Source organism: Pholcus phalangioides, unplaced genomic scaffold (genome assembly GCF_987345545.1).
Source record: "Pholcus phalangioides strain wild (caught in Gottingen) unplaced genomic scaffold, Ppha-v1.0 ptg000012l_1, whole genome shotgun sequence".
Lineage (NCBI taxonomy): Eukaryota > Metazoa > Arthropoda > Arachnida > Araneae > Pholcidae > Pholcus > Pholcus phalangioides.
The window spans coordinates 20,353,118-20,378,851 of record NW_028301605.1 but is presented as its reverse complement, the minus strand read 5'-3'; the positions used below and the strand labels follow the sequence as shown (position 1 = coordinate 20,378,851).

The 25,734-nt window shown below is 38.4% G+C and overlaps 3 protein-coding genes across 6 annotated transcripts; 1 reads left to right on the top strand and 2 right to left on the bottom strand.

Annotated features, from left to right (window-relative positions):
* Window positions 1-578: 578 nt before the first annotated feature.
* LOC149079847 (uncharacterized) lies at window positions 579-25,734 on the bottom strand. Of its 2 annotated transcripts, none has more exons than XM_089240358.1 (3): window positions 25,578-25,734; window positions 5,080-5,173; window positions 579-2,344 (listed from the first exon to the last, which is right to left on the bottom strand). In XM_089240358.1, exons 2-3 carry the CDS (start codon window positions 5,132-5,134, stop codon window positions 831-833), a joined length of 1,569 nt encoding a protein of 522 aa, XP_089096484.1. In that variant the 5' UTR covers window positions 5,135-5,173; window positions 25,578-25,734; the 3' UTR covers window positions 579-830. The 2 variants fall into 2 exon arrangements, with proteins under 2 accessions (XP_089096484.1, XP_089096483.1); XM_089240357.1 differs by having other exon boundaries at window positions 25,582-25,733.
* On the top strand, window positions 5,686-13,874 carry LOC149079849 (uncharacterized). Of its 3 annotated transcripts, XM_089240355.1 has the most exons (5): window positions 5,686-6,369; window positions 6,463-7,562; window positions 9,933-9,992; window positions 10,098-10,157; window positions 10,263-13,874. In XM_089240355.1, exons 2-5 carry the CDS (start codon window positions 7,410-7,412, stop codon window positions 13,872-13,874), a joined length of 3,885 nt encoding a protein of 1,294 aa, XP_089096481.1. In that variant the 5' UTR covers window positions 5,686-6,369; window positions 6,463-7,409. The 3 variants fall into 3 exon arrangements, with proteins under 3 accessions (XP_089096481.1, XP_089096482.1, XP_089096480.1); XM_089240356.1 differs by lacking the exon at window positions 10,098-10,157; XM_089240354.1 differs by having other exon boundaries at window positions 10,098-13,874.
* LOC149079848 (uncharacterized protein F54H12.2-like) lies at window positions 16,020-17,303 on the bottom strand. The gene has a single exon (XM_089239935.1). It carries the CDS (start codon window positions 17,301-17,303, stop codon window positions 16,020-16,022), a length of 1,284 nt encoding a protein of 427 aa, XP_089096061.1.

Sequence of the window (25,734 nt, the reverse complement as noted above, 5' to 3'; positions counted from 1 at the left end):
TTGAAATAGAAGATAAGAATACAGATTTTTTTCCTTTTTCACCCCCCCCCCCATGTGTTTTTTTCTTTCTGTTCATAACTTTATGAACATAGTGTTATATAATGATGCGTTAATGAGAAAAGTGGTAAAAAAACAATTTTGGTTCTTCCTTCCCCCCCCCCCCCCCCCCCAGAACTTTTTGTGAGGAGCCGTTGCACTGCTCTTCACCCATTTGCGTCATTGCTGTGAAACCGTTAGCATAACCCTCATCACTGGGTGTATTTACTTGCGGATTATTCCGCGTTCTGTTGAAAAACCGGGATTTTACGCTATAAAAGTTTGATAAACGTTCTTTTATAAAACTTGAAAATGTAAAATGCAACCAATAAGATCATCAGTTGCATTTTCTCGAATATAATCAATATGCTTATTGGTTTGATTTATAAAAGAGCTTTCATCAAACTTTTATGGTGTAATCCCGGCGTAAGGGGCATTGTATTCACGAATTATTTCACTTACAGGTGCAAATTGTTTGATTCCTTTGTTCGAGCATTTTTAAATATACTTTATTTCAATTTAAATGAAATTAAACACCATAATTTTTTTAGTGAATGAAAAATTTATTTGGGAAGAAAAATGACAATAATCCGATGATGAGACAAAGAAGTGTAATAATAGAGAATGGAATCTTATACGATAACTAATAAATAATTGGGGTGAGATGATAATTTTCGCCTTCGTCGAAATTCCACAGGTCCTCTAACGTGCATTAATGCCTGGTGTTAAAAACAGATGGTGACATGAAATAAATAAGGTGTATGTCGATGATTTGAAGAATCAGCTTTTTTTCTTCAAGGTAGCGCCTTCTGTGGTGGCAGATTGGATTCCGGTGACACGTACGAATACGGGATCGGGTGATTGGGAACGTGGACTCTGAGGTAGCGCTGTCGGAACAGCATGCTCTGCAGGGACGACGGCAGAGGGAACTGGCGCAGAGCGTTGTTGAGGTACAAGGCCAGCGGATAGTCGATCTTCTCGACAGCGTTGGCCGTCAGCACCCAGAAGTATAGAGGTCCGAGATGAGCCGCGACGCTGTCGGCCTTGACGGGTTCGGACCCTTTAACGGAATCGTCTTTGAAGTATATCTCGGCCGACGAGAAATCGACGAAAGGTTGGTCCGCCGATACAGCCTTCAGGGATCCGTTTTCCTTGCTGAGGTAGATGACGGTCCTTGCGTGGACTTCCTTGAAAATGAGGGTCGCGTTTCCTCTGCCAGTCACCTTGAAGATATCGTACAATGTACCGTTGGCGTTGAAAATGCAGTTCGCGTAGAGTTTTGGATAATAGAGCCCCAGCTTGACTCTAGACTCGCCGAGCTGGCTTTCCAGCTGGGTAACGTCGAAACCCGACAGTCCGCCGAGGACGAGTCTCTTCATTTTGACGTCGAATTCCTCTCCTGCCACTATTGGTTTGAGGTTCATTTCTCCCAGATACAGAGGATCCAGAACCTCGAAATCGGCTTCTGGCATACCGCTTCTCATACGAGTTTTCAATTGATCCAGGGCATCTCGGAGATGTCTGTTCAAGTCCTCGTCGGTTCTTTTTAGCTGTTCTTGTTTTTCTTGTTCGCTCAATCCGAAAAATTGCGGCTCCTGCTCTTGCTGCTGCTGTTGTTGTTGTCCTGGACGACGTTGAATCAATTCATCTTGTTGTTGCTGCTGATACTGCTGTTGATTTCGGCGTTGATCCAATTCATCTTGTGATTGCTGTTGCTGCTGTTGTTGATATTGTTGCTGATTTCTGCGTTGATCCAATTCGTCTTGTGATTGCTGCTGCTGAAATTGTTGTTGATTTCTACGTTGATCGAGTTCGTCTTGAGATTGCTGCTGCTGTTGCTGATTTCTGTGTTGATCCAATCTGTCCTGCTGTTGCTGATACTGTTGTTGGTTTCTGCGTTGATCCAGTTCGTCTTGTGATTGTTGTTGCTGCTGCTGCTGATTTCTGTGTTGATCCAATTTGTCCTGCTGTTGCTGGTACTGTTGTTGGTTTCTGCGTTGATCCAGTTCGTCTTGTGATTGTTGTTGCTGCTGCTGTTGATATTGACCCTGCGGACGTCGTTGCGTCAGCTCTTGGTCTCCTACTTGAGAATGAATCTCATTCTGCGGTAAATCTGGAACCGCAGTCGCAATCGGTTCTCGGGTCGTAGTTGATGATGGAGTTACAGGAGGTCTTCTACCCTTTACTCCAAAATAAGGAGCACCCTTTAAGCTGCCGCTGCGTAGAGATGGTTCGTCACTGCTTGGTTCTTCTTGAGATTCTTCATCCTCGCCGACTTGTTTGTCTTGAATCTTTGGTTCAGATTCCGCTGCGAGGAAATAAAGTTATAAGCTAATTACAATGTCACACATGAGTTGAATTATTTTTTTATTTATATTACAATATAGGATGAAAAGCACTTGTATACGTGAAGTTGTAAAAGTTCCTAATCATTCATGAATAATTATTTCTTTTCAGAAACGAAAATTTTCTTTTTTAAAAATTATTTTTAGTAATAAGGAGTTCGAATTGACGTGTAGAAACTATTTTTCAGTTTGGAATTTGGGATTGAACTATTAGTATTGGAATAACTTCATGGTGTAAAGAAAGGTTTGAAGTTTAGGGTTTTCTTTTTTTTAGTATTCGGAGTCTGTTCAACAAAGAACTCTATCAATGGAATAACAAAAAACAATTTCTATTTTCGTTTTTCAATTTTACTTGAATTTGCTAATGTTTGCATTTCTTGTATTGCACACTATATTGAGAAAAAAATACGTTTAACAGATTCAGAGATTAGTCTTTTAATTATGTTTATGTTTAGCGTCAGAAGAGAAAAGCACCCACGCCAATACTCTAAAGGCCGAAACACACTATACTGACGTGACGTGAGTTTTGATTCGTAGAAATTCTGTCACGTGGGGGAATTATGAGGGGGGAATTCCCACGTCACAGAATTTCCACGAATCAGAATTCACAACGTCTCTGACATGACGTAAAATCCTGTCAAGTCAGTGTAGTGTGTTTCGGCCTTTAGATATACACTTAAACTCAAAGCAGCGTAATATGAATATCTGAATCAAACTTTAATGAGATCGATCGAGATCCTGCGAGACGATATCGAGCAACATTGGGGAGGGGGCACTTCAGTTAGACGCCCCGAGAACTAGGTCGAAAATGCCTGATACAAATCACACTAGGATTATAGTACATTCGTCGCTAGTTTTTATAAGCTCGTAGTCAATACGTACTCGACAATTATTCCTTAAAATCTAGAGTTCAGAAGTGGAGGAGATGATGAAAAAAAAATATATAGGAAATAAAAAATGAGTTAGTTTTTTCCACATTTATGAATAATTCTCAAAAAAATAACTTATTTTTGTTTGCTTGATCGCAAACTTTTTTGGTAAGTATAAGATTCCATGGAATTGATGTAGGATAACATTTTGCGCAAATCTATCCTCTTTGAAATATTTTCGGGAAAGTGGAAGGCCGCTGGAATCACATGCCTCAGACACGATCTTTTGCTGATCTTTCATTGGAGCACTCAATGTAATTTTTGGAATTCCCCTACTTTTTTTGGCAATTTCTGTCTTTGTAAGAGTTCGCACATTCATATTTTAAAAAAAAAATGACATTGCGATTTGCGAAGAAATAAGTAGTTAAAGAGTACAAGAGTTACACAGCTGGCCGAAGTAGAGTTCGATCGACTCAGAAATAGAATTACAACAAGCTAATGCAGCGGTTATCAAACTTTTTTTTAACTCTCAGAGCGATTTTTAGTTTATAATTTCTATGCGCAAGTCCCGTATAGCTCACTTTTTAAAAAAATTTATTCATCAAATTTGCTGATTTATTTTATTTTCCTGGAGCGTCCGTGGAGCCCCTGGGAAGGGCACGTGGAGCCCTTAGCGCTCCGTGCGGCAAAGGTTGAAGAATCCCTAAGAGCTAATGTATCACATCATTTCTCAAACCATCAGCTCAACCAATCATAATGCACAAAGTGAATAACGTTGTCAACACATCTCTTCACTTCATGGTGACCCCTGCCAACAATCGAACGCTCTTCGTGACACGTGTTCGCGAAACACCTGCATGTTGGTTATAACGAGAATCCTGTAGCCTCTCCTCCTCTTCTATTTTCTCACAAGACACGTAGGACGTCCGAATTGAAGTTTACTGTTACAAAAATTATGTAAATGGTCATTTTTATCATGTTTTATGTTATTTTTCGCCTGTAAATAATCATTAATCCATCACTCGGTAAATCTCGCAAACTGACGACAAACTTAGCAGGTTTGGTGACAGCGATGATTTGGCGATGTCATGTTGCTAAGAGAAGTGCAAAAATATCGCTAGAATCATCGAGTTTTTTCTGGAAGGTTTATTTTCCCTTATTTAGTGGTGCCGCCTCTGCAGATCTAGCAGTTTTATAGAATTATAGTTGGAAGACGGTCTTATATATATAAGAACGTCATATTAGATATATATATATATATATAAGAACGTCATATTAGATATATATATATATATAAGAACGTCATATTAGATATATATATATATATAAGAACGTCATATTAGATATATATATATATATAAGAACGTCATATTAGATATATATATATATATATATATATATGTGGACAGAGGAACAGTATATACGTTAAAAAAAATAGCGTGTTCGCAGGCCCATAACCAGAAATTTCGTTTCAAGGCGGGGAGCAAAGTGACAGAACAATAGATTTGGGCAACTTTTTAACTTTTTTCGGTCATTTCCTCAAATTTCGGGGGGGGGGGGACCAGACCCCCACAAGTCCGCTCTTCCCCCGCCACGGCCTTGCGTGTTCGTAAATTCGAACGTCATCTGTGCTCGGAATTCATAGAACAATCAGGGCAACATCTAAAACTCACGCATAATATGTACGTACAATGCACCAGCTGACTCGTTGCTTCTGAAATTCAGACATACGACAGTCCTTTTCGAAGACGTGACATGCATTTTTCAACAATCATCTTTATGTTAGGTACAATATATACTCTGTATTAGAGTTGATTTAAAGTGCTTACCCAAAATACTTGCCGGAATCAAAACAAGAACAGCCAAGATATACAAGTATTTCATGTCAATTCAATCCAGATGTTTCCCCTCACAATTGAGAATCTGAGGAGAGAAAAATATAGTTTAGTAATAAGTATTTAAAAATAAGTTTCATCGTAAATACGACAAAATATAAATGCGAAACGCTATTGCAACGGAACCATTTTCGAAATCCTTTAATCCCTGTTACCCAACAAAAAAATAGCATGGCAGAGCGTGGTTCCGACCAATGGACCTTTGGGTTATGAACCCAGCACGCTTCCACTGCCCCACTCTGCTGCTAAGGGCACTTGTAAATTTTATCTTATTGCCCAATTAGTTTCATCGTAAATGTAACAATACGAATACGAAATGCTATTGCAACGAAAAATTTTTCGAAATCCTCTAATCCCTGTAGCCCGACACAAAACAAAAAACTTGCATAACAGAGAATGGTTATGGCCCCAGCATGCTTCTACTGCGCCACTCAGCTGCGTAAAGTTCGGCCTACAGGGGTATTTATGAATTTATGAATAAAGTAGTCGGAAACGTTTTTTTTTTTTTTTTGCGTCGTGTGATATTAGTAGTGGGAAAAGGGGGTTACTGGAACAAAGGACTTAGTACAGTCAAGGCTAGGACCGGAAAAAGGCGCAAAAGGCGTTCGATGTACGCATGCGCGTCAGGTGCTTCTTGGGGGGGATTATTCATAGGGTCCTTGAACTTCGGGAATATATTCTACAGGACTTTTTTTCATACGAAAATTATAATTGATCCGTTATAAAAGAATACCCAATATGATGTTCTCAAGAAAATCGCACCTGTCCCCTACTTTCACTTTCGGAGAAGATCGTTATGCACCTGTTCACCCGGGGGACGTTCTCAAGAAGGTGCACCTTGCTCGACCTACTTTTACTTTCGATATTGAACACCTGTTAACCTGTGGGAATATGGGATATACTTTTTTTTCAAGGGGGGCGTTCTCAGAAGATGCACCTTGCTCGACCTACTTTTGCTGGCCTTTCCTTTGGATATAGAACACCTGTTAACCTGTGGGAATATAGCATATACTTTTTTTCCAAGAAAACTTTCACCGCTGACAAAAAGCCACTTTTACTTTCGGTCCGAACACCTGCTAACGCACTAGCATTCTCATATTAAATCACTGCATTTTCTTCCGCAAGCGGATAACGCCAACTACCTATTTATACAGGTGCTACCCTCATTTTCAGTTGCTTCATCTGCTGCTCCTGAAGTAGTTCCACGTCTTCACGAACTCTCGTGTAAGTAAAAATTTAATATTTCTTATATTCTATTTTATTTTCGTTTTAAATAATTATAGATAGACGATAAAATATTTTTCATTATATTTTCAGTTATCTGCCATGGAAACAACATCCAGCAAGGATACTATGAACGCCGTAAAACGTGTTCAGAAGGAAGATGAGACCAACTCGATGAAACGTCCGAAAATAGCACCCAGCGAAGTGAGCATGTTTCCCGTATGTGATGGCGTACACCTATCGGTAGTCATCTTCAAAAATACTTTAAAAGTTCACTTACGAATGTTTGAATCTGGTGGAGATGGATCCCTTATCCCTACAAAGAAAGGGATATCGATGACGCCCTACGTATTTGAGACCTTACGGGAGATGATGTCGAATGAACCCCGAAAAGTATTCTTTTTTGTGGTATGCGAAGATCTGTTGGTGAAGTCAGACGGAGAAAAGGTGTTGCTTCAACCGATTTACAAAAAAGAAGACGGTACATTCAATACGGCTAAGAACTATATAACAATCTACCGCGATTGTTTCATGAAGTTAGCTGATCCGGCAGCGAAGTGCTCGTCGTATTTAAGACGTGTGAAGTGCATCGACTTCATGCAGGATTGCATGAAGAAAAACGGATCATTTTCAGAGACCGCGGATCCTGAAATTGTATATGCTGAAAAACTCAGTGACATGCTCGAGGAATGTATCAACGACATCTTCCAGTGTGATGGATGCGATCTTGATGCCCCGGGTCAGAGTTCTCATGATTGTTTAAGCCAATCTTTTGACATACGACTCGTGCGATATTTCAACCGGGCGTTCGCTAAAATTAACATGAAGAGTATTGCTAGGGATTTGAATGTTCATCCGAACTTTTTAAACAAGTTAGATTTTGAAAACTTTATTTTACGCGTGAAGGACCTCTATTCACGTAAAGATCCCCTACCCTGTTGGATGCTATGAGGGAAATAGCCCCATCAACTTTCTTCTTCCCCCCCCCCCTTAGGTAAATAAAAACCCCATCCGCTTGATGAACTCTCCTCACTTGAAAGATGTCGGATCTTAACGAAGATTTTCTGGACTTTGGCATACCTCTTGACGAACTGAACGCGTTGTGCGACTTCTACGAAATCGAAGAACATTTTAGCGAAGTGCAACCAGACTTCTTCGATACACCGTCTTCTCCGAAAAAGCAGAAAGTTACTGTAAGTACTTTTGATATTATTACTTCAAATTTATTTTACAATTAATTCTAATTAGTATTACTTATTAGTATATGTTATGTTTGGGTTTGAAGAAAGACTTGATTTTGAAATGTTTAAATTTTCCGGTTCAAATACAGGGATTTTTCTCTAATACTGGATTACACGTTACCCATATGGAAGACTGGTTGAACTCTAAACATTAGATCCAACCCAGTAACATTTTAACTTTCACAAATCAGAGTTCAAATAATAGGAAGAAAAAAAAATTTTCGTAGAATTTATGAAATTCTGTCATTGTGCATTTGAATCAAAATATTTTAATAGACAATGAATTCCCAAGTTTCTAGAACATTGCAAAGCATTGACGGTTACTATATTATGTATCCAACTGAGTATAAATTCTCTTATATTTTATTGAACAATAAATATTTATCAACACCGAAAAAAGGGTTTTATAATGGGGAGGGGGCTAGTTTGATTCAAAATAATCATACTTTGGTCACATGAGATCTGAAGTATTTGGGGGGATATCATTATATATAAATTGATTTTGTGTGTGTATATATTCTCTATGGAAATCTACAATTTTAGATCGATCGTCGTCAAATTTTGCATATGTACCAAATGGGACCCGACTTAAACAATAGGCTACTTTTGTCAGACCTGGGTAAATGGGTGAAAAACTGTCTGGCAACAAATGGGTTTTGGGTCTCAACAATTACTTTCAGAACGTTTGCTTTGGTTACCGTGGTTCCCTAACAATACGTTTCAGATATGCCTTTATTAATGGTTTGTCACTTCTGTCAGTGTATGTATAATAGTTTATGCCTTTATAATGGTTTGCTACATTTTCAATACTCCCAGTAATGAGGCTTTTCGAATAGACGTTATAATCATCATCGCTTTGAGGACCTGGAAAATGGTGATCCTCATTGAAATCAGTGTTAAAATTGCTGATTTTACTATAGAAATGCAGAAATTTAGTGGGGTTTTTCACCACATAATTCATTTAAAAAATTGTATTGAATTCTCAAGTTTTGAAATATTGAGTCCGTTTAGAGATACGAAGCCCAAAAAAAATTAAATACGAAGTAATTAGTCGGGACTATTTTCGAGTTGGATATTCATGCAATAACATTGCTTTCAACTTTTCATTTATATCTTCTCAAGCATGAAAATTAATGTCTCCGTTAATATTCAACTGCATAAATTCATATAGTTTAAGTTGTTTTTAAAATTAATTATGGACCCATAAAGTGCATCGAAGAAATTCCACAGCTTTAACCAAGCATTTGCGGAAGCTGAAATAGGCAGATGGATAACTTGAAGTTCAAAAAGAAGGGTCGAAATACCTAGCTCTCTTTAAGAAAGGAAAAAAAAAATATATACATTTCTACGTTTCTGAGTCATCATATTGGTTAACTTAGACACGGTTTGCATGTCCCTCAAAGAAAGAGGGAGATATCAAGTGATCCAAAAAGCTTCATTGAAGAAAACCCGGGCAACGTCGGGTATTATAGCTAGTATTTTATGAAGCGCAAAACTTTTCCGGATTGACGTTTGTTAGCGTTAGATTTTTCTACTCGTTTAATCAAATCTATTAGACATATTTTCAAAATTCGTATTTACCCATTAACGGAGAATAACAAAAATAATGAGGATACCACTTCAGCCATTTATTGACAAAGGAAAAAATTAAAATTTCGAATGGCAAATTTCCATACCAACCGGCGTTAATGGGTTAAGAAACGAAGTAAAAGTTTTATAAAAAAGGACCGGTATTTTCTGGTAAACCAAGATCTGATCTTGGAGAATGAACTCCAATGTTTCCCTAAGAGTTTTCCTGTGAATATTACTTCAAAGTCGCTTATATACTCAGTGACTCAAATCGATGTGCTATATGAGAGATGTGAACAACTTAAGAGTTACATTAATTGAGAACAGGTCAGAAATATTTTTTTCCCAGAAGAGAAAAAACTTAAAAACCATAAATCAAAATTCCACATTTTTATGCATATTAAACAGATAATAATTAACCATGTCTGCACAAGGCAACTTCAGTATGGATAGTCAATGATATGTCTGACATAAGAATCGATTGAGATAAAAATCACATAACGATAAAATTAATGTCTTTCTCCCATATCGTCAACCATGACCGTTTCTTTCATTATAGTGTTTGATGTTGCCATTTAATCTTATGGGTACCTGATGTTTACGTATTTTGTTTTTCCATAAGACAACTATTTTTATTTATATGAATAGTGTATTATTTTAGATAAAATGAATAGATTTTTTGTACCCACTTCGTCAGGTATTTTATCTGTTTGTATTATTATTTCTCAGACGTTGTTGCATTTCTACTTTCAGGATGCGCAATCGAACTCTCATGAACAAGATGGTTGCTTGCCAGGCACATCGAAACAGACGGTAAGTAATCAAATTTATAGATTACTGAGGAAAAAACTTAAACATATGAAAGGATTCGAGAATTTTATTATTATTTCTCAGACGTTGTTGCATTTCTGCTTTCAGGATGCGCAATCGAATTCTCATGAACAAGATGGTTGTTTGCCGGGCACATCGAAACAGACGGTAAGTAATCAAGTTTATAGATTACTGAGGGAAAAACTTAAACACATGAAAGGATTCGAGAATTTTATTATTATTTCTCAGACGTTGTTGCATTTCTGCTTTCAGGATGCGCAACCGAACTCTTGCAAGACTTGTGGTAAGGTGTTTAAAAGGCTACATGATTTACGTCGACATACAAGAATCCACTCAAAAGAAAAAATTTTTACTTGTAGAAAATGCAGCAGACGCTTTTCCCGAGGCGATAACAGACGAAATCACGAGCGGCAATGCTTTCATGGGGCGGGTGCTCCCCCAAACCAACAGGAAGATGCGTTGAACACTTTCACAGTTATAGTGATAGAACCAACTTCCGATAACGCATATGACCCCATTCTTTTCTTTAACGAGGTTCGAGTCGAAATACAAAACATCATACTCCGGGAAGTAGGTGTGAAAAAGGCTCTTAAATTTTATATTGTGCTGAACGTTCTCTTCTCAAGAAGAACAGAATCCAATGAAATTGAATTTATACAACCTTTTTTCCGCTCGAGAGTGGAACTCATACATTCTGAGGATGAACTCGGTGATAAGATAGATTCAGCTATCAAAAAAATTCTGTCTTCGCTCGACGAGTTTACAAGAATGGGCAGCGGGTGGGTCTTTGATAAGGTTTTAAAATTAGACCTGAATATAGCTGCCTACAACCCATTAGCAGCAGCTTCTTACTTACCCATACCTCCATCAATCGTGAACAGAAAAGCGATTATAAACATCTCAAACACGGATAATAAATGTTTTATTTGGAGTGTATTAGCAGCCCTTCACCCCCAAGACGAGAATCCGCAACGAGTATCAAAATATCTACAGTTCGAGCATGAGTTGAACATGGGTGGGATAGAGCTCCCAGTCAAAATAACCCAAATAAATCGCTTTGAAGAACAGAACCCACACATTTCTGTCAATGTCTATGGGTTAGCGGATAATGAAATCTTCACGATGAGGGTGACAGAGGCAACCCAACGTCTTCACCACGTTGACTTGCTATACATATGTAACGAAAATACCAGTCATTACAGTCTAATAAAAAACATGAGTAGGTTGTTATCCCCTCTAACTAAGCATAAAGGTGCTCGGTTCTATTGTCCTTACTGTCTACACAGGTTTTCTAGAGAAAATTTGTTGGTCGAACATAAAGAGTATTGCAAACCTCACGGTCTACAACGAATATGTATGCCTAATGAAGATGAAAAATGGCTTAGATTCACTCAGCACCAGTATCAGCTACGTGTTCCTTTCACGATTTACGCTGACTTTGAGTGTATCTTAGAGAAAATTTCTTGCTGTACTCCGAACCCAACACACTCATCCACTACCCACACAGAAAAACATGTACCAAGTGGTTTCAGTTATATTATAGTAGGCCCTGACACCACACTTTATAAACCCCCAGTGGTGTATAGAGGAGAAGATTGCGTGCAGGTATTCCTTCACATGCTGGTGAAGGAGAACGCTAGCATTCAAAACATTCTTAACACCGTGAAGCCCCTTAACATATCCCAAGAAGACGAGAAAAAATTTCAGGATGCTGTTGTATGTATGACGTGTGAGAAACCGTTGGGTGGTGATAGAGTTCGACACCATGACCACATATCGGGTGAGTTCGTTGCAGCGTTGCATAACGCGTGCAATTTACAGCTGAAATATTCTAACCATGTACCTGTAATAATACATAATTTGAGAGGGTATGACAGTCATCTAGTCATGCAGGCGGCAGGGCTCTTCAAAGATCAGGATATCTCAGTCATCCCTAATAATTTGGAGAAATACATTTCTTTCTCGATTGGGGATTTACGTTTCTTAGACTCATTTCAATTCCTACCGGCTTCTTTAGATAAGTTGGTTGGCAATCTTACCCGTTCAGATTTTCGATTGACTGACAGCATTTTCGAAGATGCTGACCTACTTGTGAGGAAAGGGGTGTACCCGTACGAGTACATCGACTCGTTCTCTCGATTTTCAGAGACTGAATTACCACCCCGCGAAGCTTTCTTCAGCAGTCTAACTGGAACCGATATAAGTGTGGATGATTACACTCATGCACAACTCGTATGGGAAAAATTCGGCATTCAACATCTCGGTGATTATCATGACCTTTACGTAAAATCAGACGTGCTTTTACTAGCAGACGTGTTCGAACGTTTCAGGAACCTTAGCATGAGCTATTACAAAATTGACCCTGCGCATATGTATACAGGCCCTGGTTTGGCTTTTTCGGCATGTCTGAGGATGACCGATATTAATTTGGAACTTCTCACAGACATAGACATGCATTTGTTTTTTGAATCCGGTATTAGAGGAGGTGTTTCTATGATCACCCATCGTTACGCTGAGGCTAACAGCCGATACAGCGAACAGTTTGAACCCAATCAACCGACCAAAGAAATAGTGTATTGGGATGCAAATAACCTTTATGGTTACGCTATGTCCCAATACCTACCATATTCAGGTTTCCGATGGTTGAGCACAGAGGAAATATCTAACATAGACATCGCAAACGTTCCCGAGGACTCTCCGAAAGGATATGTCTTGGAAGTCGGGCTAGAATACCCCAAAGAACTTCACAATGACCATAACGATTATCCGCTAGCACCTGAAAACATGGTGATAACAGAAAAGTTGTTTTCAAACCATATGAAGAGCGTGTGGGGGAAAATTAACCCGGAGGGGAAACCGTCCGAATGCACAAAGCTAGTTCCCAATTTATACGACAAAGAAAACTATGTAGTACATTATCGCAACCTCCAACTCTACCTCACCCTCGGTCTCAAAATAAAATATATAAAAAGGGTTATAGAGTTCAATCAAAAACCGTGGTTGAAACCGTACATTGACTTTAATACCGAACGCCGTCAATCAGCTTCGAACGATTTCGAAAAATCGTTCTTCAAACTGATGAACAATGCAGTATTCGGGAAAACCATGGAAAACCAGCGGAAGCATGTTAACGTAAAAATTGTGCATAAGGAGAAAAAAGCTAAAAAATTAATTGCATCCCCAGCCTTTGAAGCCTTCAGAATTTTTAGCAATGGATTGGTTGCCATAAAAATGAAAAGGTTAAAACTGAAATTAGTTCGTCCTATGTATGTGGGTTTCGTAGTTCTGGACGTGAGTAAAATCAAAATTTATGATTTTCACTATCGGTGGGTTAAATCACGGTTCGGAGAAAAAGCGCAACTTCTCTTCACCGACACAGATTCGCTAACGTATGCAATCGAAACCCAAAATCTACACCGCGTGATAAAATCCAACATGGACGAATTCGACACTTCAAATTTTCCTCCAAATCACACCCTTTACAACCCTCATAACAAAGCAGTGCTCGGGTTGATGAAGGACGAATGCCCCGGTGACCCCATTCTATCGTTTGTCGGTCTTCGTTCAAAAATGTACAGCATTGTTACGGCTAAGGAAAACAAGAAAACGGCCAAGGGAGTCAGCAAAACCGTTTCCCGCAATCAACTGCATCATGAGCTGTACAAGTCTTCGCTTTTCGATCAAGTGCGGTACAGACATACGATGGTAAAAATCACGAACACTAAGCACCAACTCCACACAACCATGGTACGAAAAGTAAGTCTTTGTCCCCTTGATGACAAACGCTATATATTAGATGATGGGGTCTCAACATTAGCTTATGGACACCACGCGATTAATCCCCACGGAGAAGAAGAAAGTTGATGTAACCAACAGAAAAATAAATGCTTATTGTACATGTTTCTAAACGATTGTGTGTGTGTGTTTTTTTTTTAACAACAGGAGACACAATTCAGAGAAGAAAATCTTTATTTCCAGTACGTTTTTTACAACTCAAGCCATCTTTTCATATATTTTTTATTTCTTATGTAATAATGCGGTAAACTTATCTCGTATAAACCTTGAAGAAACTCTTTCTCACCCGGAACAGGTTTCTTTTTTTGAATGCTCACGACACTGGATAACAGTTCGGAAATATTTGTATTATCTATCTCCACCCCTTTATACACAAGCTGACCGCTCGGTGACCATTTGATAACATTTGGGTAATCTTTAAGGTGACTTATAATTTTTCCCGATATTTCACGGTGAGATTTCGGTAAATTTAACAATATATCAGATGATGCACTTTTCTTCAACGGCGGTTTACTGAGATCGCGCATTTTAGGTTCTTCTTCTTCTTCATCGAAACGGTCGAGTGGCGAATTGTTTCCTAAGGCAGTATTCCTCTTGTTCAAAATCTGTTGATAAAACTTTATTTTAACCTCGTTCGGTAATTCACTGTTCAGTATCTTCGCCATTTCAGTATCTAGTTCCGTAAGCTGCGGCTCTTTAATAACATGGCGGTTCATTCTATCTTCTGGAACAAGTACCATAACTTTTTTAGCGAATTCCATGTCCTATCAGACTTGAAATCAAACCGATTGCAGCGGGTAAAAGAACTTGAAGGAAACCACCTTTTTGTATGAGGATCTTTCTCTTTTTATAAAGAGGTGTTTTCCTCTTTGCTAACGTACGGAGCAAACCTTTATACTTTTGAAGTTTAGCTTTTTGGAGGGTGGATATTGGGATATTACCATGCAGTAAATTCAATGCACATTCACAAACGGTTTTGATGTCAGAATTTGGTAACCGCTTCAATAATTCTTTACGTTGTCTTTGAGGACATCCGCTTAACAATCTCAGCACTTGTTGCTTCCTCGCGGACATATCGTTGAATAAATAGTGTCGCTGACGTACCCAGTCTTTTAACGTCTCGGTTGATAGACATACTGCGTTTGCGTGGGTAACACGTTGGTGCGTAAACGCATTTTTTCATCCGTTTCTTGCCTAAGATCGATCGATAAATATGAATACGGAGATTTCGTTGCATCTGCGTAACTTTCTTCGAAAAAATTTAATTTCGTAGGATACAACTGTCTCCCCAAATGGGTGATTTGGTTCAAATCCCTCCGGTTTTTAAACAGGAAAATATAATGCGCGTTTAGCGTTATTTCCCGCAGTTTCTTATGAAAGAAATTCTGAGTTACAAAGATAACCGATAAATTTCGATGGTGGCTATACTTAGTAAATAGCTTAACCATTTTCTCTTCTCCCGATAACTCTGACATAAAATCATCGAAAATCAGTAAGGCATTGGAGACTCCCTCGAAATTACAATCGTCTCGGAATTCAACATCTCTAATTTCCTCGTGCAGTGGCTGAGATTCTCCGTAAAACCATATCACGCGTTTCGGTAAAGGTTTGATAAGCCTTTCACGATGTTCGAGCAGACCCTTTAAAAAATATGTTTTCCCGCTACCGCTTGCACCTGCACAGACGGCAGTGAATGGATGGTGTAACGTTAACGGTTCCATCGTGAAAAATGATGAGACATGAGTTGTGCAAATCAATTTTATTAAAAAGAAAAGTATTTTCTTACAAAGTTAAACACACGTAAATCGTTGTTCACATTGAAGCGAGATACAATAGAATTCATACTTTCACCCATACATTTACAGTACACGTAATAAATAACATAATAGCCACAAACTTGGGTATCAGCTGACTGCAGCGCCACGTCATTGTAGGTGAGTCGTTGATATCTTCTCAGGAATTTCGTGATATTACCTTTCTGAAAGTTTGAAGGATGTCTTCCGAATGAGTCAAAAAACTCCGCGGTCAAATTGTCATGAAGATATATAGCCAACCAATGTGTTCCAGACTCTGCACTGGTATCTGTGTTAACGATCAGAGCTGTAGGATAATTTCGTATTCTCGAAGGCAACGCGTCACTAGCGTAAACGTTCCTGAAAACTTTTTTCGTTTTCGGGTCTCTGCGGAGTGCTCGACGAATCTGTTCGGAATCCATCAGCCAGAGAAATCGCACAATACACTTCTCGATTTTGTTATCTCTATAAGGTTCTGAAACTCACCATATATGATTACCGAGATGGTTTTAGGTAGTGCTTTCGCAAACTTTAGTTCCACACGTAGATTACTATGTTTCACCAAGTGTAAGTGTCCGCAGTCGCTCTGGTCGGGGAGTAGGGAGAAACAAAATAGAGTGTAACCACTATGAAATTCTTCTCTGGTTATGTCTATGCCACGATCTTCCTCGACTCGAAACAGGTTATTGTAGGCTCTTACGGTGTTTCCGGTCTCAAAGTTAGGCTCTAGGGGTTTGTGGGGGACTGGTCGACCATCAACATATACGGAGACGAAGTTGAGATCGTAATGCTTGAAATCGAACGGGTTGCTTCTAAATGTACCGTTGAAAGATTCATTGTCAACTAGGCCGATGATAACTCGTTGAGGCATTGCACCCAGATACACATTGTCTTGGACGAATGACATGCTTCCCTGTGCCACAGAGTAAACCTTACAAAGTACTCTATTGATAGGGTATTTCGCAGTGGTCTTCTCCAATGCTTTAGCATGCCCGATGGCAACAGCTGGGTTAACTCTCACCTTCCTTACAAAGAGGCTGGCATGATCTATGTGCACGTTATAATCAGCTGTCGAGGATATTAGAAAAAACGATGGTTTCGAACGCACTAATCTAAGTTTAACATCTACCAAGTTGAGTAACAGTCTTTGTTGAAAAAAAAGTGAACAGTGTACTCTTCCCAATAGGTCGTAAGATCTGCTGTTTGCAATGTGTTTTGACCGCTCTTTCATACCTTCGTTATTTTCGTGGTCGGCCATGGAACCTGCAGTGTCCTTGTGGAAACCTTCCATAGTGAGGGGACCCATCTTCGCATCTCGACCATAGTTCAGCAAAGTTTCGATATAGGCTCTGTAAGGGTAGGTGTGAGACGAATTCGTGATATTCCTACCATTGAGAGAGACGTCCACTTGGGAGAAGAGGGAATGTAGCGGTAGATTCGCAGGAGAAACTAGGTCGGTATCAAGAAGTGGTTTACCGTCCTTCTTTGTGACCCTCAACTTGACGTGTAGTTGTGTGGAAGATAGGTCTATGTAATCTTCGGTGCTACCTGTAATGTTGAACTCAATCGGACCGTCTTTAATACTGGAAAGTGGGAGAAATTCAATCCATTCTCCACCTTCTATGGCGGTTTGAGTAGGGGGTAAAGCGAACAAATCTACTTCGCTTTTGAGACACTCGGGTGAGTTTGTCATGATGAGAGCCATCTTCTCAATCGAAAATATCGGGTGCTGTTGCCTTCCTAGCTTTCTTACGAATGACGTTTTTTCTCGCTAAGCGTTTCCTTTTATGTCCTCCGAGCATTGTTTTAACTTTCGTAGAAGCTTTATCACTCAGCAAGCGACCAGCCTCTTTTGCTCTTTCCACCGCAGCTGTTTTCAAATCTCTACCTTGTACGACGTCATTGGCAAAATCTACACCTGACCTGAGAACCTGACGGCCAAGAGCCTTCGCTCCTTTTTTGAACAAAGGCATAGCCGATCGGAAAAGGGAGCTGAATATTGAACCGAAACCGTAACCCCGTTGCAGTGGTATACCCTGATAATATCCAAGACCTTGACCCGCTTGGTTGACGTAATAATCAGTTACGCTGTCTATACAACAGCGATACGGGCGGTAAGACATCATAAATGTTTCAGTCGGAAGTGGAGTTTAACTATCACCTTCCCACGTTCAAATGACACGAGATGACCTGTGTGCGTCCTTATATGAATGTGAACTGTTTCAAAACTCCTTCGGGCTAGAGGGATGTAGTGACCCCTCTCGAAGGCTGCGTTGACGATGTCGCCATCGTGTCCTTCGGTTTTTACGATTCTTAATAACGGGGCAAAGGTGTTGCCGACAATCTGCGGTTCGACTATATCACAATAAACGTACAACAGATGAAAGTCTAGTTTCGGATCAGCCGTGAAAGGCCCCTCTATCATCATTCCTTTTATCTCACCGGGTTCAAAACCTAGATTCTCTGCTATTCCTGTATGTAGAATTAACTTAGCACCTTTCCTCGTAGCCACCTTCACTTTTTTCGTGGTTTTGTTGAAAATCAAATCAATATCTTCCTTTCTAAAATTTCTCGTCATCACCTTAATCAGGTCTGTGGTACTCTCGTAGAAACCACAAGGGATGACACCTTTTTTTATCACTCCATCTCCAGAATTAAATTCAAAGCTGTTAGACCGTTCCGTTATGTTGTGGAAAGAATGGGGAAATATCAGCTCTGATAGAGCTACTTCCATATCCGAATCAAACTCTAACGCGCTGGGGAGTTTTGTGACGAAGTTGGAAAGGGTGTTATCAGGAAAGAAATTCATGCTCGAATCGCTTGGGAGCGTTAAGTAGAACGAAGCCATCTTGTTGAAATGAGTAAAGATGGATTGAGTCGCTGTATTTATATCCATGATATAAACTTTTCTGGATAATGCATCCACTTTACGAGTAGCTCTGTTTTACCTTGCCTCTTCCTTTTTCTTAGAATTTTTTCTATAGGAAAGGTGTCTTCTAGTGTGGTCTTCGTCATTTCATGTTCGTAAAATGTCCCTTTAATTTTTTCACCCATCAAATCTTTTAGTCTGTAGACGGGTATCTCCCTCGGTATGTATTCATCCACCACGAAAACTTCATGTGTAAAATTAGACTCGTATCCCTTTTCAAAAGGGTGTTTCGTACGAGAAATACGAACCTGGTCGCCGATAAAAAACTTTTGTTTTACTTTTTTAACCTTTTTCTTCCCATAGAGGTTGTCCCACACCCTCTTTTCGTTTTCTTTATTAACTTCGGTAGGACTCATCATTATACTCCTGTGAAACTTATTATTATACCCAAAAACCAGATCTTGTAACACGTCTATGTATCTATGCGTGTTATTTTCTGTGAAGTATCGCCACATCCTCGATTTCAGCGTTTTATTGAACCTTTCTGCTATCGCAGCCTTTGTGACGTCATCCTCTGTCGTAAAGAACTTGACCCCTTTTTCCTTCAGAAACTTTTGGAAGACCTTATTCTTGAATTCGGTGCCTTTATCCGTTTGCAGAACATGTGGTTGCCTTTCGACAAATATTTGATCAAACGCTTTCACCACGCTCCGCCCCGTTTTGTCTTTGAGCGGGATGGCCCAAGCATATTTAGACAACACATCAATACACGTTAAGATATACTGATAACCGTCGTTGTATTTTACCAGGTTTCTCATGTCAACTAAATCAGCCTGGAATTGTTGATTCATTGCACCAACTATAATACGGTTCCTGGGGAACTTTTTTCTTCTTTCACGATGGAGTGTGTAAGATTTTTCCCCTTCTAACCACTTTCTTATTTTTGTTCGAGAAAATTCCCCTTTTAGAGCTCGATATAATGGTTCGACACCACCATAACTACCCTCACTCTTCGGATTTCGGTATACATCTTCCATTTTTTTTTTTTTAATCGGAGTGAAAGTGGAACACGGGTTCATTCCTCTTTTATAATGGGGGGGGGGATAAAACCGGGACCTCCTGGCGCGCATGCGTACATCGAACGCCTTTTGCGCCTATTTCCGGTCCTAGCCTTGACTGTACTAAGTCCTTTGTTCCAGTAACCCCCTTTTCCCACTACTGATATTATATTGTACATCATTATTATTATGATAATTATGTTATATTATATATTAGTATAAAATTTTAGATCCTCGTAATATCACGCGAACAGTCATGAAAAAATAAAAGCTGTATCGTTAGTAAATCCTGGTGTTTGGCGATAAATTACCAAACGTAACAGCCGTAGCTCCGAATCGGTAATGTTCGGCTCTTCGACTACTACGTCACGTGATAGGTTCGGAGTTAAAAAATTTCCCTCGATCTTTGATTTTTTTTTAAAATCATTTTTGTCGCACCACGGTCATTTTCTGCACACGAGGGCTAATTAGACCGGGACCTACAATTTATTGCCGATTCCGAACGGCAGGCTTGTTTTCTATACTCATCGAGAGGCTGGTGCGCTAACCCATCGATGGGGGATTCCCTGCGGTAGCAATTTTTTTGCTGCGGTCAAGTCGCCGTTTTTTTGTTGTACCCTTGTGTCAGGAAAGTTTTCTGACAAGGACAAACCGGGTATCGAACTCGCGACACCTCTAAACATCCTTTGGTACTTTAGGCGAGTATCTTATCGACCGGCCTACCGCGCCCCCTCGATCTTTAATGACGTAATTGTGATTTCGCCAATATGAGCGTATCCCATGTTGAAATCTTACGTACATTATGGAATTGTGCTAGCCGGATACAGAATTAGAAACTTGCATAGCAGAGCGTGGTTTCGATCCACAGATCTCGGGCCCAGCATGCTTCTACTGCCCCACTCAGCAGCGAAAAACAAAGGGAACTTTTATGTTATCGCTCAATCAGTTTCATCGTAAATGTATGAAAATATGAATACGAAATACTATTGCAACGAAACCATTTTCGAAATCCTCTAATCCCTGTAGCCCGACACAAACAAAAAAACATACCTATCAGAGAGTTATTTTGTTCCACAGGACTTCTGGGATATGGCGGACCTCTGCGGCGGAAGACGAAGGAAAATTTTTGATCTTATTGCTCAATATGTTTCATCGTAAATACGAGAAAATATGAATCCGAAATGCTATTACAATTAAACCATTTTTGACACCCTTTAATCCCTGTTGCGCTACACAAAACTTGCATAGCAGAGCGTGGTTTCGATCCACGGACGTCTGGGTTATCGGCCCACTGCGCGACGCTGCTGCGAAAGATAGAGGAAAATTTTATCTTATTGCTCAATTAGTTTCATCGTAAATGCAACACTACATCAATACGAAATGCTATTACAGCGAAACAATTTTTGAAATCGTTTAATCCCTGTAGCCTGACACAAAACAAAAAAACGTACATAGCAGAGTGCGAAAACACGTGATGAAAATTCAATAACATCCCCACACGCTTCAGTTAACCAATCAGATTACATCTCTTTTTGTAACGTAAAAGTATCTCTTAGTTGTTCGGCAGTCTGATATTTCATTCCGATAATCTTACCTTTTAGGCCCCTTTCACACGGAGCGGATGCGGACGAATCGCCCGCATCTTTAGTTCGAAATTCGTGCATATAAACTGTTTTTCCGCAATTTTTGTAATTATTTTTCTCCTTCACCCCTGATTCAGTGGCCATAGGCAACCTAGAGGCATTCTTTGGTGGTTTAATCTAGAGCCACATAGAATATGGGAATAAAGATGTCTTCATTCCGATCCTCACAAGTAGTCGATGGGAGAAAATGTCTTCAAATATTTTCAAAATATTTTGAAGAAAAAAAATCCGTCTTTTCGGAAAAATATGGAAGAAAAATTCCAAAAACATCCAATGTTCGAAAAATCAAATCCAAAAACATTCGATGTTCCAAAAAAAAGAAAAAAAAAAATTCAGGAGATATCAAAGAATTTGCAAGTAGTAAAAAGGGGGAGGGGTAGAGACTTTCAAAATGCCTGTGCTCAGAAATATTCACATCACAATTCTGTCTTAGGCCGGGTTTACACTATAAAAGTTCGTTTATAAAACTTGAAAAATGTAACCAATAGGCGGATCAGTTAAGTTCTCCCGAATGTAACAGATGTGTTTATTGGTTACATTTTTCAAGTTTTATAAAATAAGTTTCATAAACCTTCTAGAGTGAAATCCCATCCTTAGATTAGTCTCACTTCTGAAATATAAAATTTTATTTTTTCCAGTTTATAGACTGAATATCGAGTAAAATAAACTTGTAGGTATCGGGGAACCACCAAAAATATTCAAGTGCTAGGGTCTTCAAACGTCTAAAATCCGGCCCTGAGTGAACACCGTACGTGGATAACGTTGTTTAATAAAAGTATTTTTTTTAAAGTTTAAAAAAATTAACAGATTAAAAAATTAAAACAAATATTTAAAATAATATTTCAGATATTTATATTTTTAAATAATTTTAAAAATTTAAAAAGAAAAAAATTAAAATTTTTAAATTAAATTTAAAAGTTATTAAAGTATGTAGTCAATTAAATATTCGTAATGGCTTATAATTTTGGTCCCGTCAGTGGCCGTTGTTGGCAGGTTTTATTGTATAAAATTGTGAAATATGGACAAAAGGCAGTTGAAGTTGCTATATCTCCATCTCAGAAGGAAACAAAGGGATAGACGTATGTAGGTACATTATGTTAATGAGCAGGGACCATCATATGATGTTTTTAAGGGTATTTATGGCAAATAATTAAAAAAAATCCGTGAAAAATCACCTTCAAAAAGTAGCCAATGATGCGGACGAATTCGCTCCGCATCCGCATCGTCTGAATAGCCCCGAATAAACCTATTGTCAAAACTTCTATGTGCGGATGCGGAGCCCGCACTTACGGCCCTTTCACACGGAGCGGATGCGGATGCGGGTCCGGAAGAAGTTTTAACAATTGGAATATACTGCGCCTTTCAGACGAGCCGAAAAATCTCCGCACCTAGGAAATGTTCATGCGGGTCCGGACGTCGTCCTCATGTGTCAAAACCTAAGTGCGGGCTCCGCATCCGCACATAGAAGTTTTGACAATAGGTTTATTCGGAGCTATTCAGACGATGCGGATGCGGAGCGAATTCGTCCGCATCTTTGGCTACTTTTTGAAGGTGATTTTTCACGGAATTTTTTTTAATTATTTGCCATAAATACCCTTAAAAACACCATATGATGGTCCCTGCTCATTAATATAATGTACCTACATACGTGTATCCCTTCGTTTCCTTCTGAGATTGAGATATAGCAACTTTAACTGCCTTTTGTCCATATTTCACAATTTTATACAATAAAACCTGCCAACAACGGCCACTGACGGGACCAAAACTATAAGCCGTTCTGTTCATTACGAATATTTAATTGACTAAATACTTTAATAACTTTTAAATTTAATTTAAAAAATTTAATTTTTTTCTTTTTAAATTTTAAAATTATTTAAAAATATCTGAAATGTTATTTTAAATATTTGTTATTTTTTTAAATTTTTAATCTGTTAATTTTTTTAAACTTTAAAAAAAATACTTTTATTAAACAACGTTATCTACGTACGGTGTTCACTCAGGGCCGGATTAAGACGTTTGAAGACCCTAGCGCTTGAATATTTTTGGTGGTTCCCTCGATACCTACAAGTATATTTTACTCAATATTTAGTCTGTAAACTTAAAAAAATGAAATTTTATATTTCAGAAGTGACTAATCTAAGGATGGGATTTCACTCTAAAAGGTTTATGAAAGTTGTTTTATAAAACTTGAAAAAAGCAACTAATAAATTGCAAGTGCAACCGATAAATTTATTAGTTGCTTTTTTAAAAGAATTATTATAAAATTTTTATAGTGTAATCCATACTTGAGGCCGGGATTATACTATAAGGTTTTGTAAAAGATCTTTTATAAAAGTTGAAAAATTCAACCAATAGGCGCATCGGTTGCATTCAAGCAAATGCAACCGGTGATTTTAATGGTTGAATTTTTCACGTTTTATCAAAGAGCTTTTACAAAACTTTTATAGTGTAATCCCGGCCTAAGACAGAATTGTGATGCGAATATTTCTAAGCACAGACATTTTGAAAGTCCCAACCCCTCCTTTTTTTTATACTTGCAAATTCTTTGATATTTGCTGAATTTTTTTTTTTTTTTTTGGAACATCGAATGTTTTGGATGTTTTTGGATTGGATTTTTCGAGCATTGGATGTTTTTGGAATTTTCTTTCATATTTTTCCGAAAAGACAGATTTTTTTTCAAAATTTTTTGAAAATATTTTAAGATATTTTCTCCCATCGACTACTTGTGAGGATCGGAATGGAGGCATCTTTAGGCTCAATGATAAAAACCACCAAAGAATGCCCCTAGGCTGCCTATGGGCACTGAATCAGGGGTGAAGGAGAAAAATAATTACAAAATTGCGAAAAAACAGTTTTTATTCACGAATTTCGAACTAAAGATGCGGGCGATTCGTCCGCATCTTCAGTGCTCGTTTGAAAGGGTATGCGGACCCACGTCCGCATCCGCTCCGTGTGAAAGGGGCCTTAGGTTTTGACACATGCGGACGACGTCCGGACCCGCATGAACATTTCCTAGGTGCGGAGATTTTTCGGCTCGTCTGAAAGGCGCAGTATATTCCAAATTGTTAAAACTTCTTCCGGACCCGCATCCGCTCCGTGTGAAAGGGCCCTTATTTTTGTGAAATATTTATTAATTAAATCAATGGGTTGAATTGAAATATGACTCAAATCGCAATTAAATATCAATTAAAAATGTTTTTTGAGCTATGTTTGATTAATGATCTTAAATATATTTTTACAATGCTAAGTAATTGATTATACACGTTTATAATGCTTTTAATTTTTAAGTATGTCTGAATGCCGAGTGAACCATTAAAAGTTTATATGAGACACAACGTTGATGTTTCAGTGTTTTTTAGTTGTGTGTGTATGAGCTTTTATTTATGATAAGAAGTTTAAATATGTTGATGGGAAAAGAAAATGGCGTTCACGACACTGTTACTAACGGTATTTACTTCCTTTAGGGGGGTGGGGGGGGGGGGGTTGGTGCACGCAAATTTTCCAAAAAACACATTTTCCAATTTCTCAATTTTTAAATACGATAAAAATTTCTACGTATATAACTGTATTAAAGTTTTTGTTCTACTTGTACTAAAAGTATTTTTGAAGTATTTTAGTATAAACTGCTGGTAGGCACATTACACGTGCTAATGTTTTTTACCCAAATGCTTTTTTTCCTCAAAACTAAATTTTTTGTCAGATAAGGAACATTTTTTCGAACACCACTCACTCAAATGTCTTGAAACTTTGCGCGTCTCTCAACATATGGTGCTACATACTTTAACATGAGGATTTTTTATTGAAATTGTTTAAAAAAATTTTATGGCGCAAAATATGGGTAAATTTTGGTGATTTTTGAAAAAGTTGCATGTTGTTAAATTTAAAATTCAATAAAAAAACATAACTATCAATTAAAATCCTAAAAGCTCGCGTTAAAGTATATGACACCACAGTGTTGAGAGACACACAAAGTTTCAAGACATTTTTGAATGACTGCTGTTCGTAAAAATGTTCCTTATCTAAACATTAAACTTAGTTTTGAGAAAAAAAAGCATTTTAGTGAAAAAAATTAGCATGTGTAATGCGTGCCAGCAGTTTATTTTAAAATATTTTAAAAATATTTATATTATAGGTAGAACAAAAACTTGACCACAGTTAGACGCAGAAAACTTCATAGTATTTAAAAAGTGAAAAATTGGAAAATGCGTTTTTTGGAAAATTTGCGTGCACCAACCCCCTTAAATTTGAAATAAGATCACGGGATACATTCGTATTCTATGTAGAAGGGACTAAATTATTCTCACGTCTTTTAATGATTATCCAACTGTTATTTGCGTCCAGTGAAGTTCAAAGTCAAAAATTGTTCTTTAATTTAAAATATATATATATATATATCAACATAATCTTACCAACCTATGGGCTCCTCTTGCAGTGTCCAACAAACGATACAGCACCGACTGAGCCAGACACCAAGACAGATCCGAAACAAATCGCTCGACCGGAAGGCAAGTTATACCTGGAAACGTAATAGGCCAGATAAGAAAAGACCTGTTCCTGAACTTGTTA